Genomic DNA, 15,400 nt, shown 5'->3' with positions numbered 1-15,400 from the left:
ACACAAAAACATTTCGACCAAAAAAAAAGAAGACAAAATCGATCAATGAGTGTAGTCCAAGATCTAAATTTACTTCTCAGTTGGGCTCTTGCCCATGTTCTGTAGTCACTAATTTCAGGGACGACGCCGTTTTGGTATAGCCCAAGAGCTAAAATAAAGGTCCAATTTCCTTTTGAGTTCTCTTGAATCGAAGCCAAAGTAGTTTTCCCGCCTTGCACGTGCCGCGTGTTGAAATTCGAAACTTTTGAGTTCAGAGTGTTTCAGAGGAAAGGAAAGGAAAGGAAGAGAAGCAGAAGCTCCTCCTCTAGGGTTTTCAATCTCTCTCACTGTACGCACACTCTCCTTTGAAATTGGAAAAGCTCAGCAATGTACATCAAGGAGATATGCTTGGAGGGGTTCAAGTCGTACGCGACGAGGACGGTGGTGCCCGGGTTCGACCCGTTTTTCAACGCCATAACGGGTCTGAACGGGTCGGGCAAATCCAACATCCTCGACTCCATATGCTTCGTCTTGGGCATCACCAATTTGCAGCAAGTCCGGGCTGCCAATCTCCAAGAGCTCGTCTACAAGCAAGGCCAGGCCGGCATTACAAAGGCCACCGTCTCCATCATCTTCGACAATTCCGACCGCTCCCGCAGTCCCCTCGGCTACGAGGCCCATCCCGAAATCACAGTCACCCGTCAGGTAAGTCATTTGCTGGGTTTCGGTTTTTTGGTCTCTTCTTGGCGTTCAATTTTGGGTTTTCTTGCGTAAAAATTTCTTTCCTTGACTGTCATTAGTGTTGGATTTAATGATAATTTGCTCGAGTGATTATAATGGCCTTCGTATTTATCGAATTGTATCCGAATTTTTATTTTTTGGGTTCAAAATGGAGTTAATTGCTAAGTATGTGATAAGAAACTATTGGTTTGCTTTATAGATTGTGGTTGGTGGAAGGAACAAGTACTTGATCAATGGCAAACTTGCGCAGCCTAGTCAGGTCCAGAACCTTTTTCATTCGGTGCAGCTCAATGTTAACAACCCGCATTTTCTTATAATGCAAGGGCGCATTACCAAGGTTTTAAATATGAAACCCCCCGAGATTCTGTCCATGCTTGAAGAGGCTGCTGGGACAAGAATGTATGAGACCAAGAAAGAGGCGGCTTTGAAGACACTTGAGAAGAAACAGAGCAAAGTCGATGAGATCAATAACCTTCTTGACCAGGAGATACTGCCTGCCTTGGACAAGTTGAGGAGAGAAAGGACACAGTACATGCAATGGGCTAATGGAAATGCTGACTTGGATCGGCTTAAAAGGTTTTGCATTGCATATGAATATGTTCAAGCGGAGAGGATTAGAGACAGTGCAGTGTGTGAGGTGGAGCAGGTGAAGGCCAGAATTTCTGAGGTCGACGATGATACGAGAAAGACACAGGAAGAAATACAAGAAATGGAAGCACAAGTGTCTAAGTTAACAGCTGAAAAGGAGGCTAGAATGGGTGGAGAAGTAAAAACTTTGTCTGACAAAGTAGATGCACTTTCTCAAAATCTTGTGAGGGAAGTGTCTGTACTGAATAATAAAGAGGACACTCTGGGGACTGAAAAGGAAAATGCTGAAAAGGTAACTGGTTATATTCTATGATTCACTGCATTCTTCTTATCCTATTGAGCTCTTTCAAGTTTGCTATGTAGTTATTCATATATTCCTTGGCTTAACAATTGAATAATTATAGCATTTGCATCTTGTTGTTGGCAGATTGTCAGCAATATTGAAGACATGAAGCAGTCTGCAAAAGAGACGGACTTCGCTATAAAAAAAGCTGATGAAGGTGCGGCTGATTTGAAAAAGAGAGCAGGGGAACTTTCTCAGAGTCTGAATGAGTATGAAAAGGAGTACCAGGTAAGATTTGTATTCTATGTTGGTTTTCTACTTAATATTGCCAATGTTAACGAATACAGTTGTCTGCAAAACAAAGTATTTGTCACTGTGATTAGGGTGATTAATTCAAGGTATCTATTTTTAGGGCATACTAGCTGGAAAGAGTAGTGGAAATGATGAGAAATGCCTTGAAGATCAATTGGGTGATGCCAAAATAGCTGTTGGGAGTGCTGAAACAGAGTTGAAGCAGCTGAAAACAAAAATAAGCCACTGTCAAAGGGAGTTGAAAGAGAAAAATAATCAGCTAATGTCAAAGCGTGAAGAAGCTGTTGCCGTAGAAAGGGAGCTTACAGCTAGAAAAGAAGATCTGGCAAATGTTAAAATGGCACAGGAGTCTCTTCCATATAAGGAGGGCCAGATGGAAGCATTACAAAAGGTTAACATGCTTTCTGCTTGATCATTCGCTCTGCACCTAAATAGTTTGTCATCTCAATTTGGCTCTTATTTCTGTAAATGTATATTTCTTCAGGATCGTGCATCTGAGTTGGAGCAGGTGCAGAAATTGAAGGATGAAATGCGAAATCTTTCTGGTCAATTAGCAAACGTTGACTTCACATATCGGGATCCTGAGAAGAATTTTGATAGGTCCAAGGTCAAGGGTGTAGTTGCAAGACTTATCAAAGTGAAGGATAGCTCCACGATGACTGCCTTAGAGGTCAGGAGTGAATTGATTACATATAATTTCATTTCATGAATTAGGTTATGTATCAACTCTTACATTAATACAATTTGCAGGTTACTGCTGGTGGAAAGCTTTTTAATGTTGTTGTAGACACAGAGAGTACTGGAAAACAACTTCTTCAGAATGGAAACCTTCGAAGAAGAGTAACAATTATACCTTTGAACAAAATACAGCCTTATACTGTTCATCATAGGGTTCAACATGCTGCTGTTAAATTGGTTAGTTTCTCTATCAATACACCCCACCCTCTTTTCCTTGCCGTGTAGCGCGTTTGCTGAAAACCTTGATTTCAATTTCAGGTTGGCAAGGAGAATGCAGAACTAGCACTTTCTTTGGTTGGTTATGATGAGGAGTTAAGAGTATGCATCGAGCAGGCCCATATAAAACTTAAACCTGATTTTAGTTTTTAATACATATATTAGGGAGTGTAGAGTTCTTTCATCCGGTTTCTCTGTACTTAGACAATTGTGGGTGCTTGGAATTTGTTGTAGGCTTCTTTCTTTGTCTTTTTGGGATATTGTGCAGACACAATCAACAGACTTTTGGAATTTATATTGCACTTTTTAACTAAATTCAGTGTTTATTGCAGAGTGCTATGGAATTCGTTTTTGGTTCAACCTTTGTTTGCAAAACTATTGATGCTGCAAAGGAGGTAGGACCAACTTGGCTAATTTGTTCATGTAACATTTCTAGAACAATGCAATTCAAGTTGTAGCTGTTCTGCTTGCTTTGGAAATGGTTTATTCTGAAGTTTTACCTGTTTAAGCTGAATCTTTTGGCATGCAGAAGTTTGATTTGATGTAGCCTGATTCTATAAATGTACTTCTAAACTATTCAAATCTATATTTAGAAGGGTGCATGACACATTCTGCATCTTCTTGAATGTTTTCTAGGTTGCTTTTAACAGGGAAATTCGCACCCCAAGTGTCACTCTTGAAGGTGATATCTTTCAGCCTAGTGGCCTTTTAACTGGTGGAAGCCGCAAGTAAGTCAGTGTTGGTTTTTCCTTCTTAGTTCAAATTGGTCTAGACATGGATATATCTGATGCTTTATTCCTCTTTTTCTCAAAACATGGCTATTGTTAACATTTTCCTGACTAATGCTCCAAACTTATCATTGTCTTCTTAATCATTTTTAATGCTCCACTGAGTAACTAAAAGCTAACATTTCTTTTAGAAAAAACTAAAAGACGCTTTCAAGTGATTATGTCTATATCTAGTTAGTCAGCCTTCTAAAGCAACAATTTACTGTCGCAGGGGTGGGGGTGATCTGTTAAGGCAACTTCATGAGCTGGCTGAGACTGAACAAAAACTTTTGGTGCATCAGAGAAGATTGACTGAAATCGAAGCTAAGGTTGACCATGAGGATAATTTTTATTTTTTTTTTCTCTGCAGAAGAATAGATGAACTTTTGTGATAGTCAGGCCCTTCTTAATTGCAACTCAATACATTAATACTGTGTTTTTGGGGCTGTTTCTGCATTTCCTTGGGAATTGGAAGCATTTGTACATGAGTTGATCTTCTTACATATTTCATTTATATTTTTGTTGATTCTTAAATTGCAGATTACAGAGTTTCTGCCTCTTCAGAAGAAGTTCATGGACCTTAAAGCACAGTTAGAACTTAAATCGTATGACCTTTCGTTATTTCAGGGCAGGGCTGAGCAAAATGAACATCATAAGGTTTCCAGTTCTCTCTTTTTCTGGGCATACAGAGCACACATTTATTCTGCAATTTCCTTTACTGGTTCATGCAATCATTTGATGTATAATTATTTTCTTGGGGCTACCTAGCTTGGTGAATTAGTAAGAAGGATTGAGCAGGAGCTTCAAGAAGCGCAATCTGCAGCTAAAGAAAAGCAGCTTCTTTATGAAGATTGTGTGAATAAAGTGTTGGTGCTTGAGAAATCAATCAAAGATAATGATAATAGCCGGGAGGGAAGGCTCAAAGATTTTGAAAAGAGGATTAAAGAAACAAAAGCTCAAATGCAATCAGCTTCAAAGAATCTCAAGGTAGATTTTGATATTGCTGAGTTGTAATATAAGGATTGTCCACACATGAGGTTTTCTAAATATATTGCTCTTCCCTTGAGGTTTCAAGCTAATTCTTTGTAGTTTATTTTTAGTTTACTTCGTGATATAACCATTATCTTTCATTCTCTTTCCATTATATAAACTTGAGAGGCAGGGTCTGTCAATGTTAAAACTTGAAACCACAAAAAAACTGGTGGAATGTCATGTAAGCCTGGGAGTTCTGTAGGATGTTCATGTTATTCAGAAGTGATCTTGTAGCTAATTTTTATAGACAACTGCTCAGATTATTTTAGTTGCCGAGTTTGTAAAAATATCTGCCTGATTCCGCAGTAGCTCTTTAACTTTTGTGTGGCATGGTTTTACTCACTGCTAGGGGCATGAAAATGAAAAAGAGAAGCTTATTTTGGAAAAGGAAGCTATTATAAAGGAACTTGCATCTTTGGAGACTCAGTTAGCTTCTTTGAGAACGCAAATTGACAACCTAACTTCAGAAGTAGAAGAGCAGAGAGAAAAGGTAAAGACTGATATTTGATTTGACTAGTTCTCTTGTGTACAATTTTCATGGTGCATGCATCTCCTTTGCAGGTAGCTTCCACCAGAAATATGCATGATCAGGCACAATCTGAGCTTAATTCGATTCGGATGAAGATGAAGGACTGTGATTCCCAAATTAGTGGCATTCTTAAGGAGCAGCAAAGACTTCAACATAAACTTAGCGAGACAAATCTTGAACGGAAGAAAATGGAAAATGAGGTAATTTTCTAATTTCCCTCTATATATGTTCTCCAGAACATTATATGCTAACCAACCTCCTTTTCGATTTTCTTTTCTAGGTAAAACGAATGGAAATGGAACAGAAAGATTGCTCTACGAAAGTAGACAAATTGATGGAGAAGCATGCCTGGATTGCATCCGAGAAACAACTATTTGGTAAAACTGGGACTGATTATGATTTTAGCTTGCGAGATCCTCGTAATGCAAGGGAAGAACTTGAGAAACTGCAGGCACAACAGTCTGGGTTTGTGACTTGGAATTTTCTTTTTCATTTTTTTGTTTTTGATTGTCTGCTTCTAAGACTGAAATATTTTCACTTTGAGATGATCTCAACTTTTAAAGTTATGCTATTAGTATCTTCCATGATGCAAAGATGACTTTCCCCCTTCTTTTGTAGTCTTGAGAAAAGAGTGAATAAGAAAGTCATGGCAATGTTCGAGAAAGCAGAAGATGAGTACAACGATCTCATGTCTAAGAAGAACATCATTGAGGTTGGTTACCCTTGATCTGTCCAAATACCATTTTAGCTTTCTTTTTCTTACTCTAGGTTTGCCTTTCCTAGAATGATAAGTCTAAGATCAAGAAGGTGATAGAAGAGCTGGATGAGAAAAAGAAGGAAACACTGAAAGTTACTTGGGTAAAGGTTAACAAGTAAGTCTTCTTTTATGTCATCACCTGCTTTGAAATTTAGTTGACTTTATAATCATCTACTTGGTTCTCTATTTTTATGATGCTCTTGGTTCTTTCTTCCATTACAACTTCCAAATTTTTCTTCCTTCAGCGACTTTGGATCTATCTTTTCCACCCTTTTGCCCGGCACAATGGGAAAGCTTGAACCTCCTGAAGGGTGCAGCTTCCTAGATGGACTAGAGGTTCGTGTTGCATTTGGTGGTGTTTGGAAACAGTCCTTGTCAGAACTGAGTGGGGGTCAACGATCGCTGCTTGCACTTTCTCTCATCTTGGCATTGCTTCTCTTCAAACCAGCTCCACTTTATATACTGGATGAGGTCTGGTTAACTTTTATTTTATGATAAATCCAGCTACTCCATATTTCTAAATCCAGCTACTCTTTTTTGTTTGGAGTAATGTAGTGGGCTGCTTATAGTACTTGCAATAGAGTTTCTAAGGGCATATGTTGCTCTCTATTTGTTTAGATATAATTTTTGTCGGCATGACATTCTCTTCATTTGCAGGTTGATGCGGCTCTTGATCTAAGCCACACACAGAATATTGGAAGAATGATCAAAACTCATTTCCCACACTCCCAGGTCTGGTGGATTCCCTCATTTGCATAGGCATTTTTTTTTCTTTTCATGATAAACTTTGATTGAAACCTCTGAAGAATTTTGAACCGTTAAAAGGGTCCGAACTTTGGCTGTAATCATTGTATGGGAAACAGTTCTTACATGGGGCTTAAGTAAGAATGGTGCTTTACGCATGGGGTTTAACTAAGAATGAATGATGTCTTATAAATTATAATCAAGTTGTCTTCATCTCTCTCTCTTTGTTCTCATCACATTTTGCAGTTTATTGTGGTTTCACTGAAAGAAGGCATGTTCAACAATGCTAATGTTCTTTTCCGGACCAAATTTGTGGATGGAGTTTCAACTGTTCAAAGGACTGTTGCAGCTAAGCAGAAATAGTGATTTTGGTTATTTTTGGAAAATCATGCGAATTCGGTACCTCTCCAGCCTCCTTACCATATATTCTTTCTACTGTATATTTTTTCAGGTTCATTTTCACTTTGGTAGCTCTAAAAAAAAAAAAAGTTGCGTTTTGGTAGTCTTGTGGCTTTTCTATGAACTTTGACTTACAACTTGCTAACTTTTCTTTTTTGTTTCAGATGTTTACAACATGGACCTTTGGTGAAGCTTATTTATGTGAAAAATGTGTAGTGGAAAACATCTTGTTTTTCTGTATTTGTAATGCTAATTATGTAAACACAATTTCCAGCCTTCATGTATGTAAAAAGTGTAAATGTAATTGCTGCCTACTTTTTAGATTTGTAAAATACTAATTTGTGATTATATTTATATGCTCGTGAAAAAAACAAACAAAATGAGTTGCGGCTTTTACAAGATCAGAGGAACATGAGAAAATCCGAGCTTCACATGACAGGATTTTTAGGATCCTTACGCGTCTTTGTTGTGGCGGTGCGGTGCTCCAAAAATATGCAACATGTCTTGTAGTGAATGTCTCCAGAATCTGAAGTTATTATAACAAAATGCATATCTTGGGAAGGGAAGGGATTGAAAATACATATAATCACCTCGCTCTATTCGATTTTGATTTTCCCAGAAAAAAGGATTTGAAATATATTATATAATAAATCAACTTGGTAGTTGGTACTGCTACTTTGAGTAGTAAATCCTAAAAAGAGAGTTGATGTTGAAGGGCGAAGAAAGTGAAATAGGAAAAAATTGTCAAGGCGAAAAAAATTATATTCAGATTCGTTGCTTAAAGATTAGACTGCATAAACTACAACATTAAACAACAAACTGATAACTAAATAAAATAAAGCCGTCCAAATGTGCCTCCATTTGACTTTGGAGCAATGTCAACTAAGAGCAGGGAAGACTAAGGAAGAACAATGCTTATACAAATAAATAAATTAGTTAAAATTTCAATTTCCGTTGACTTAATGCATTGACAAATTTGCATGTCAAATACCCAATTACTTAAATTCATTTATTTATTGTTTAGGAGTCAACAAACCCTTTAAAAAAAATATAATTGTTTTGCACGCTCAAGCATTTTGCCTGTCTTCAATTCTTGCTCTAGAGAGAGAGAGAGAGAGAGAGAGAGAGAGAGAGAGAGAGAGAGAGAGAGAGAGAGAGAAGGTAGGAGGAGGTAACACCTGTAGTTCTGAGAAGCAACGGTTGCTTTGATGGTGACACAGAGGCAGAGACTAGTTGACTTTAGTATAAATACTTCCAAAAAATAATTTGTTTCTAATTATATTTTATATGTACAGCTAAATCTTGTTCCAAAATGATGCTCTAAGATACTTGTCCATTGGGTATTTGGGCCATTTCATGAAATCCCTGGAGACATGGAAAATCCCATGACTTGATTTGTTTGTTTCAAATCAATAATTCTCTTTCAATGTCTTCATATCATCACTTATTAGAAACAAGTTAATTATATAAGTTTTAAATCTTTATTTTTGTTTTAAATATTGAATGGGGTTGAAGTGTCTTAAGAAAACAGTTAACAATGTTGACATTTTGGTGACGGACGTTCTTCTGTGTATATATATAGCTGCACCAGAGTGCCATTTTTGATATGCATTGCATTGCATTGCGGCTAAACACAGAGAGAGAGAGAGAGAGAGAGAGAGAGAGAGAGAGAGAGATGAGGAGCAATCAGGTTCGCTTGAATTGTGGAATAACAATGCCTGTCATTGGGTTGGGCACTTATTCCTTCCAAAATGACAGGAAAACAACACAAGAAGCTGTCCATATGGCCCTCAAGGTACATTCCGTACAATTTCTTTTCTTAAAAAAAATTTATTTTAAAATTTATTTATCAAGTACTAAATGAATGAGAGCATATTCTAAAAGTGCATGATTTTGTAATGCAGATGGGCTATAGGCATTTTGACACTGCAAAGATATACGGTTCTGAACCAGCCCTAGGAAGCGCTTTGACAGAGGCCATTCTCGATGGGAAAGTTGAAAGAGAAGACATTTTTGTTACATCAAAGTTATGGGGAAGTGATCACCATGACCCTGTTTCAGGACTGAAGCAGACTCTCAAGTAAGCAAAGCAACCATTGCTGCCATTGTTAACTATATATATATATATATATAATATACTTATATTTATCACATTCAACTCAATTTGGACCCATACCATATCATATGCCCTTCAATCACTCAAAGTGCATGTGAATTCAAATACAATCTGGTTTGATCTTCTTACATCAGCAGGATCTCTTCTCCCTTCTCTTGATGAGATCTCACCTCTTTTAGCTAAAAGACAAGATAATGATGATGAGGATATCAATGAAGACAAAATCCATGGCCTAGGATTTTGAGAACAAATCCATGCAAGTTGATAGATGGATAGATTCTATATCTTTTGTAGAAGAAATAAACAAACAAATGCAAATATCCAAGTGTAAGTCTAAGTGTGAATAATAAAAATATTTGATTTGATTTGATTGTTGCAGGAACATGGGCATGGAACACTTGGACATGTACCTAGTGCACTGGCCAGTGAAATTGAAGCCAAGGGCTTGCAATCCCATTCCAAATGAAGATGAGTTCGAAGATTTGGACTTGGAAACCACCTGGGCTGGCATGGAGAAGTGCCTGGACTTGGGGTTGTGTAGGTGCATTGGTGTAAGCAACTTCTCCTCCAGAAAGATTGAGCAGCTTTTGGATTTTGCTTCTGTGCCTCCAGCAGTCAATCAGGTAAAATTTATCAGGGATTCTGCAACCCCAACAGCTTTAGTCAAAAGAATTACAAATTCATGAGGTTAGGTTTGAAAATGCATGAAAAAATTTCCAACCCCCTATGGGTAATGGGCCATTCCTTTACTATTTTATTATCCTACGTGTTGGGTTTTTGATTACAACTCACAACTTTATGAAGAGTAAAGACTATCACTTTTGCTTATCTATAAACTGCAATGGTTTTTAATTTGAACTCTTATATGCTTGTTGTTCTTTGTTTTTGTATATTGGCATTTTCGACTCTTGTAATCTCTGTTTTTTTCCTCATCATAATTTTGGGGCATGAATGAATTGTGATTGAAAAAAATAATAATAAAAAAAGTCAATTGAAACAATGTTAATGCATTTCTTCAAAGGCAACTATGGATATTATTGTCCTCCTCATCAGTCATCTCATCACCATCTATCATAATATATACAGGTGGAAATGCACCCAATGTGGAGGCAAACAAAACTTCGAGGGGCATGTGGGGACCACAATATCCATGTAAGTGCTTATTCACCACTCGGTGGCCCCGGGAATTCATGGGGATCAACACTTGTGGTGGACAGCCCAATCATCAAGTCCATTGCCCTCCAGCGCAAAGCAACCCCAGCCCAGGTATAAAATCCAATCAAATAGCAAACCCAAAGTTTTTTTTTGTTTTTACATTTATTTTTAAAATTTTAAAAAAAGTCAAATGTTTACTAGATTTTTTCCTTAATAATATAGGTTGCCCTAAGATGGGGATTATCAAAGGGATCAAGTGTGATTGTGAAAAGCTTTAATCCAGAAAGGATGAAGGAGAACATTGGGGCCGTTGATCTGAAATTGGACGACGGGGATCTCATGGAGATAGACAGATTGGAAGAAAGGAAGATCATGAGGGGAGAGTCTCTTGTGAATGAAACGACGAGCCCATACAGGACACTTGAAGACTTATGGGATGATGAGATTTAGTTCATTAATTTTACATTACATTCTTGTATAATTGTATGCAATCAATCAAGTTTCATCTGCAATGAAATATTATAATTTTAAATACAAATTGTGCCAAGACTAATTTTAAGTAGAATTTATCCAATATATTTTGAATGCCAGCTACTTTTCTCCAAATCATGATCCTGCCATTTGGTCTTCCCATAAACATAATAAAGAGCAGAATAATGTCACAGCTACTTTTCTTACACAATTTGTTTCAGGTATCATCTCTCTCTTATGTACTATATTTATTCTGATTAGTTACTCTATGTGTTGTTTGGCTTCGTTTTCTCTGGATATAACAAGATAGAAAATGGTTGTGGGTGTCCCACTTTCAATACAAAAATCCATATAAAATTTTAAATACAAAGTATGCAAAGACTGATTTTAAGCACAATTTATCCTACAGATTTTGAATGCCACCCAGTTTCTCCAAATCCAAATCCTGCCATTTGGTCTTCTCATAAGTATAATTGAAGAACTGGATTTTGGACAAGTGTTGGTTGCATTACAAGATGCTGGATATGAAATAGCCCTTGAAGATTTGTTCTTCTCCATTTTGTTTTCTGGCATACATTTTGATCTTTATCGTCCAACTCCAAACTGATTTGCTGCTTTGAATGAGAAACCTTCAAAATTGGTCTTTTCTCCACTTCTGTGTAATTATTGGATTAATGAAACTTAATTACATACACAGCTATCCTGTGTTACATACATTGTTACAAGAAAAAACCAAGGAAGAAAAAAAAAAGATATCATACTCATGCCTGCTTTGAGCTGGCTAACATCTGAATGGAATGCAGTCTAATTTTCCACAAGCCGCCTGACATTGTCATTGGACAGCGGCGAAATGCCTTGCTCGATACACTGGAAAGAGATACGATAACAATATGAGCCGGTGGAATAAAACCACTAAGAACATGTTGTAGGATCAAGGGAACCTGGAACTGAGTTATGTAACTGTCACAGTTTGGGTTGGCTTGGGACTGATTAAGAAGCAGAAAGTTTGGAAAGAATGCATGAATTTTCAAATGTTCATCAAAGGTACCTCAAGAAGATAGCCATGCAGCCAATCCAATGTTGGGTTGAATGTAGTTGCTGATAGATTGAGAACTGTCGAGCCCTGTTGGAATGAAAATGGCAGAATAAATAACCAAGGGTAAACCAAGAGCCAATTCAGAGATTAAAAGGAACCGGAAATTACATGAAGACACATGCATACCTTGGAGTTGAATGAGCAAAGATAGTCCTGAATGGTGTTTAAGTTGCTTATCAGCTTATCTCTGTCCTAGAAAAGGAAACAAGAAGGTTGGGGGGATTGTTTCTAACTTTAAAAACTTATCTCAGTTAACAAACACTTGGGATGTTATTCAAATGAGAAGAAGAAGCAAAAATAAGCCTATATCCAAGTAAAGAGAATATACAATTGTAAATACCTGGCCTAGAAGTCTATCGCTAAATGTATAAGTTGAGAACCACTCCTCTAGTAAAGTCTGTAGACAAGAAGTGTAGTTAGACAAAGTGATGCAAAATTGAGAAGACAACACAAACAATGAGGGAAAGGCTGAACATAAGAACCATAAAAGTAAAGCAATCATCTTGCAGTTGCATCAGCGACACCAGAAAACTCGAGAATTGCTTTACCAAGAGCCATGAGGAAAAGTATGAGAAGTTGTATTCATGTTTTCATGAAAACTATATGTTATCAAGTGTATCTTAATGATTTGGAAGCCTACGATGCAGAACAAAAAGGAACCTAAAGCAACCAAGACCAAAGCCAACGAACTCACACATACAAAATAAGGACAGGGAAAAATAGAATTTGTACAAAAATTTATATAAGTGATAGAGGACGTGATCACACATTATGATCAAATTCAGCCATCTTCAGAACTAGAGGTATAATTAGTGGTCCAGGACCAGACTTCTCTTTCTCAACAGAAGTGCTTTTAAGCTCCTCTGGACCTTTAGGACTTGCACCTGCACTGCCACAAAATTAGTTAGCGAAGTGATATCTTAAAGGTTCAACTCTTTCACTTCAACAAACATTATGTGAATATGCCTGTGGTTGTATGGACCTTAAAGATTTTTACTAGAACCACCATAAAAAGTAGTTGCACAACTGCCATGTGTTTGATATTGGTTAAACATAAAATAAACTTTCTGAGAAATATCCTTAGCTGCTAACCGTTTTTAATCTCAGAAACACTTCCTGCTAGGCCAATGGCTTCCAGGTAGTCTGAAACTTTGTTAACCTTGTTAGCTGTTGTCCCTTCTTCCGTGCTGGCACACTCATTTGCCTCCAGAGTTTTCTCTTCCACAGGAGCTGATGGTTTGTTTTCATAATCCATTAAATAAATGTTTGGATCCAAATGCATTCCCTGTGATTATCATTAAAAGACAAAATTGGAAATCATCCTAGTTGACAGTGAGAACTGAGTGCACAGAGAGCTTGCTAATGCTTCCTACATTTTTTAGCCAAATAACTCAACTATGACATGCTTGCTAATACCTCTATTATTATCGGTTTTCCATCCTTGAGTGCTTTCTTCAAGTCACCAGCCAATCCTGGGGAACACATGTTACAGGACAGAGATTATAAATCAACAGCAAAAATTCAGACAAAACTTTTTTCTTGCAGAGAGAGAAACTGCTGGACATGCTCTCACAGGCCTCAAAACTATATTCTGATTCTCTAACGGTTATCTTCAAAAGTTGTCATCTGAAGAGATGTATTAACAAGGAAGGAGACTACCTTTACGAACAATCCTGCATTCCCTACAAAATTCAGTAATCAACTCTTCGGAGGAGCTGAAGTCTCGTGCCCACACAGGAGTAGATGCCAATGGTGCACTGAATTGGATAAAAGGAGAGAAGAACCAATGTTTTTAGCATATATTCAAATGTAAAATTGAGGAAATAAATAAAATTGAGAGACATACTCTGTGGATGTGCGCAGCAATTCATATACTACATCTGTCTGCAAGAGTCATTAAAAGAACACAAATTGTATAAAATAAAACTTCATGGGGAGGGAGGGAAGGAGATAGCATTTTCATGACAGATATTGAAGAAAAAGGACCTGCATGACATTAGGCAAATTCAGCCTTTGTGAAATTTGGGTAGCTATGGTGGACTTTCCGACACAGGCAGTTCCACATAAAAGAATAATTAGTGGCACTCTTTGATGGTGAAATCTGAAAGAAATTAGGGAACCCCCCAACAGAAAAGTGAAGGAAAAATGAAAGTAGGGTATTACCATAAAATGCAGCAAAAAAGGTTACCATGTTCTTCGTTCTATTCAATTTCTAGGTACTACCTACAAGGAATTTGGACTGACCTAGTCATCATCTTGTAATGATTTACGTACTCTTCCCCATAACCCCTTTGCTCCATAAGCTGCAAATACAGAGATGTGTAACAAAATAAATAAATTCTTCAGCATCTTGAAAGTTTTCTAAGTGCACCTCTTTTGTGGTACAAGAAAAACAACTACGTACAGACAGAAGCATGACATTACCTTAAACATATTAGCTTCCAAATCAGACTGCGAGCTGCAACACAACAACAATGCAAAGTGAAACCATTGATAAAAATCTAAACGAAACTTAAACCCAAAAAAACAACAATATACAAAATAAATCCCAAAATAAAAAAGTAGCTAGACTAAAAGAGACGGCATACACATCTAGAAGGCTGTTGTCTACGAGCAGCTTCTTGAGCTCAAGAGCGATTTTGACAGCTGCATGATTTGGGATCTGAACCACCACCACAAAAATTCATTAAATAAAGAAAAACATAATTGAAAAAAAAAATTATTATACGATGACGTAATTAGGAAATACAGATTGAATTGAGGCAGACACTTAATACAAGAAGAATCAAAATGCTGAATTTGTTTGTGTGGGATTGAGACCTTAGTGACGGTTAACATTCGGCTGAGCAAAAACCTGGAAAAAACGTAGTAGTGCTCGGCATCATCACCCAACCACACCTTCACCTGTTTACAGAACAAAAAATTTACGAGTCTGATTTTCTCGGGAACCAAACAGAGGAGAAATGGGAAGAAAATGAAGAACCTTGACAAAGTCGTATTTGGAGGAAGCGTTGATGATTCTACGACCCATATTTCCTTGCAATCACTCAATTCTAAGTGCATGTACATCTACCATCAGCATCTCTTTGCATCGGCCACCTCTTTTACGTAAAAGATAATGATGAGCATTTCAACGGAGGAAAAACATATAGAACTTGATGACCTAGGATTTTAAGGATCCATGCAGCCTTGTTAATATATTATTCCTGAAATGACAAACTCATACCAACCATTCAGAATGTACGTACAAAATTTTGTTGGTATTAATTTGTAATGGGATGTGGCAGGAACGTGGGCATTGGAACATGTAGACATAAATGTTTTTAGTTTAGTTTAGTTTAAATTTTTATTTTTATTTATTTACAACAGTCCCGATCTCTTGGACCACAGGAGTCCAAGAGATTGTGGTCACCTACCGTTGGATATTAATTCAATTGTTCAAAAAAAAAATTTAAAATGAGTGGAAGAGTGAGTGAA

General features: G+C 37.2%; 3 protein-coding genes across 5 annotated transcripts; 2 read left to right on the top strand and 1 right to left on the bottom strand.

Annotated features, from left to right (window-relative positions):
• LOC18786411 (structural maintenance of chromosomes protein 2-1) lies at positions 74-7,423 on the top strand. Its single transcript, XM_007220853.2, has 21 exons — positions 74-684; positions 920-1,600; positions 1,736-1,879; positions 2,004-2,294; positions 2,388-2,573; positions 2,654-2,818; positions 2,900-2,959; positions 3,190-3,252; positions 3,494-3,585; positions 3,857-3,953; positions 4,165-4,281; positions 4,393-4,611; positions 5,006-5,146; positions 5,218-5,385; positions 5,466-5,650; positions 5,804-5,897; positions 5,969-6,057; positions 6,188-6,413; positions 6,600-6,674; positions 6,933-7,085; positions 7,250-7,423. Exons 1-20 carry the CDS (start codon positions 367-369, stop codon positions 7,047-7,049), a joined length of 3,528 nt encoding a protein of 1,175 aa, XP_007220915.1. The 5' UTR covers positions 74-366; the 3' UTR covers positions 7,050-7,085; positions 7,250-7,423.
• LOC18786742 (aldo-keto reductase family 4 member C9) lies at positions 8,754-10,893 on the top strand. The gene is made up of 5 exons (XM_007219800.2): positions 8,754-8,880; positions 8,990-9,165; positions 9,581-9,824; positions 10,288-10,467; positions 10,579-10,893. Exons 1-5 carry the CDS (start codon positions 8,761-8,763, stop codon positions 10,804-10,806), a joined length of 948 nt encoding a protein of 315 aa, XP_007219862.1. The 5' UTR covers positions 8,754-8,760; the 3' UTR covers positions 10,807-10,893.
• On the bottom strand, positions 11,128-15,063 carry LOC18784597. 3 transcript variants are annotated; one of them, XM_020556603.1, is made up of 16 exons: positions 14,907-15,063; positions 14,744-14,827; positions 14,512-14,585; positions 14,348-14,381; positions 14,168-14,226; positions 13,910-14,024; positions 13,770-13,807; positions 13,583-13,680; positions 13,340-13,395; positions 13,016-13,208; positions 12,692-12,807; positions 12,264-12,320; positions 12,050-12,115; positions 11,876-11,950; positions 11,589-11,694; positions 11,128-11,482 (listed from the first exon to the last, which is right to left on the bottom strand). In XM_020556603.1, exons 1-15 carry the CDS (start codon positions 14,952-14,954, stop codon positions 11,632-11,634), a joined length of 1,176 nt encoding a protein of 391 aa, XP_020412192.1. In that variant the 5' UTR covers positions 14,955-15,063; the 3' UTR covers positions 11,128-11,482; positions 11,589-11,631. The 3 variants fall into 3 exon arrangements, with proteins under 3 accessions (XP_020412192.1, XP_020412193.1, XP_007220193.1); XM_020556604.1 differs by having other exon boundaries at positions 11,595-11,694; XM_007220131.2 differs by having other exon boundaries at positions 11,471-11,694.

Source organism: Prunus persica, chromosome G2, assembly GCF_000346465.2.
Source record: "Prunus persica cultivar Lovell chromosome G2, Prunus_persica_NCBIv2, whole genome shotgun sequence".
NCBI classification, from domain to species: Eukaryota; Viridiplantae; Streptophyta; class Magnoliopsida; order Rosales; family Rosaceae; genus Prunus; species Prunus persica.
This window is presented reverse-complemented; position numbering and strand designations above follow the sequence as displayed.

Excerpts from the sequence above, each read along its gene's own strand:
- LOC18786411 (XM_007220853.2), top strand. The coding sequence starts at position 367 with ATGTACATCAAGGAGATATGCTTGGAGGGGTTCAAGTCGTACGCGACG. Across the intron at positions 1,601-1,735 it reads AAAAGGAAAATGCTGAAAAG|ATTGTCAGCAATATTGAAGA; the intron begins GTAACTGGTTAT and ends TGTTGTTGGCAG. Across the intron at positions 5,386-5,465 it reads GGAAGAAAATGGAAAATGAG|GTAAAACGAATGGAAATGGA; the intron begins GTAATTTTCTAA and ends TTTCTTTTCTAG.
- LOC18786742 (XM_007219800.2), top strand. The coding sequence starts at position 8,761 with ATGAGGAGCAATCAGGTTCGCTTGAATTGTGGAATAACAATGCCTGTC. Across the intron at positions 8,881-8,989 it reads CTGTCCATATGGCCCTCAAG|ATGGGCTATAGGCATTTTGA; the intron begins GTACATTCCGTA and ends TTTGTAATGCAG. Across the intron at positions 10,468-10,578 it reads GCAAAGCAACCCCAGCCCAG|GTTGCCCTAAGATGGGGATT; the intron begins GTATAAAATCCA and ends TTAATAATATAG.
- LOC18784597 (XM_020556603.1), bottom strand. The coding sequence starts at position 14,954 with ATGGGTCGTAGAATCATCAACGCTTCCTCCAAATACGACTTTGTCAAG. Across the intron at positions 14,382-14,511 it reads GACAACAGCCTTCTAGATGT|CTCGCAGTCTGATTTGGAAG; the intron begins GTATGCCGTCTC and ends GTTGTGTTGCAG. Across the intron at positions 11,695-11,875 it reads TGCATGGCTATCTTCTTGAG|TGTATCGAGCAAGGCATTTC; the intron begins GTACCTTTGATG and ends ATCTCTTTCCAG.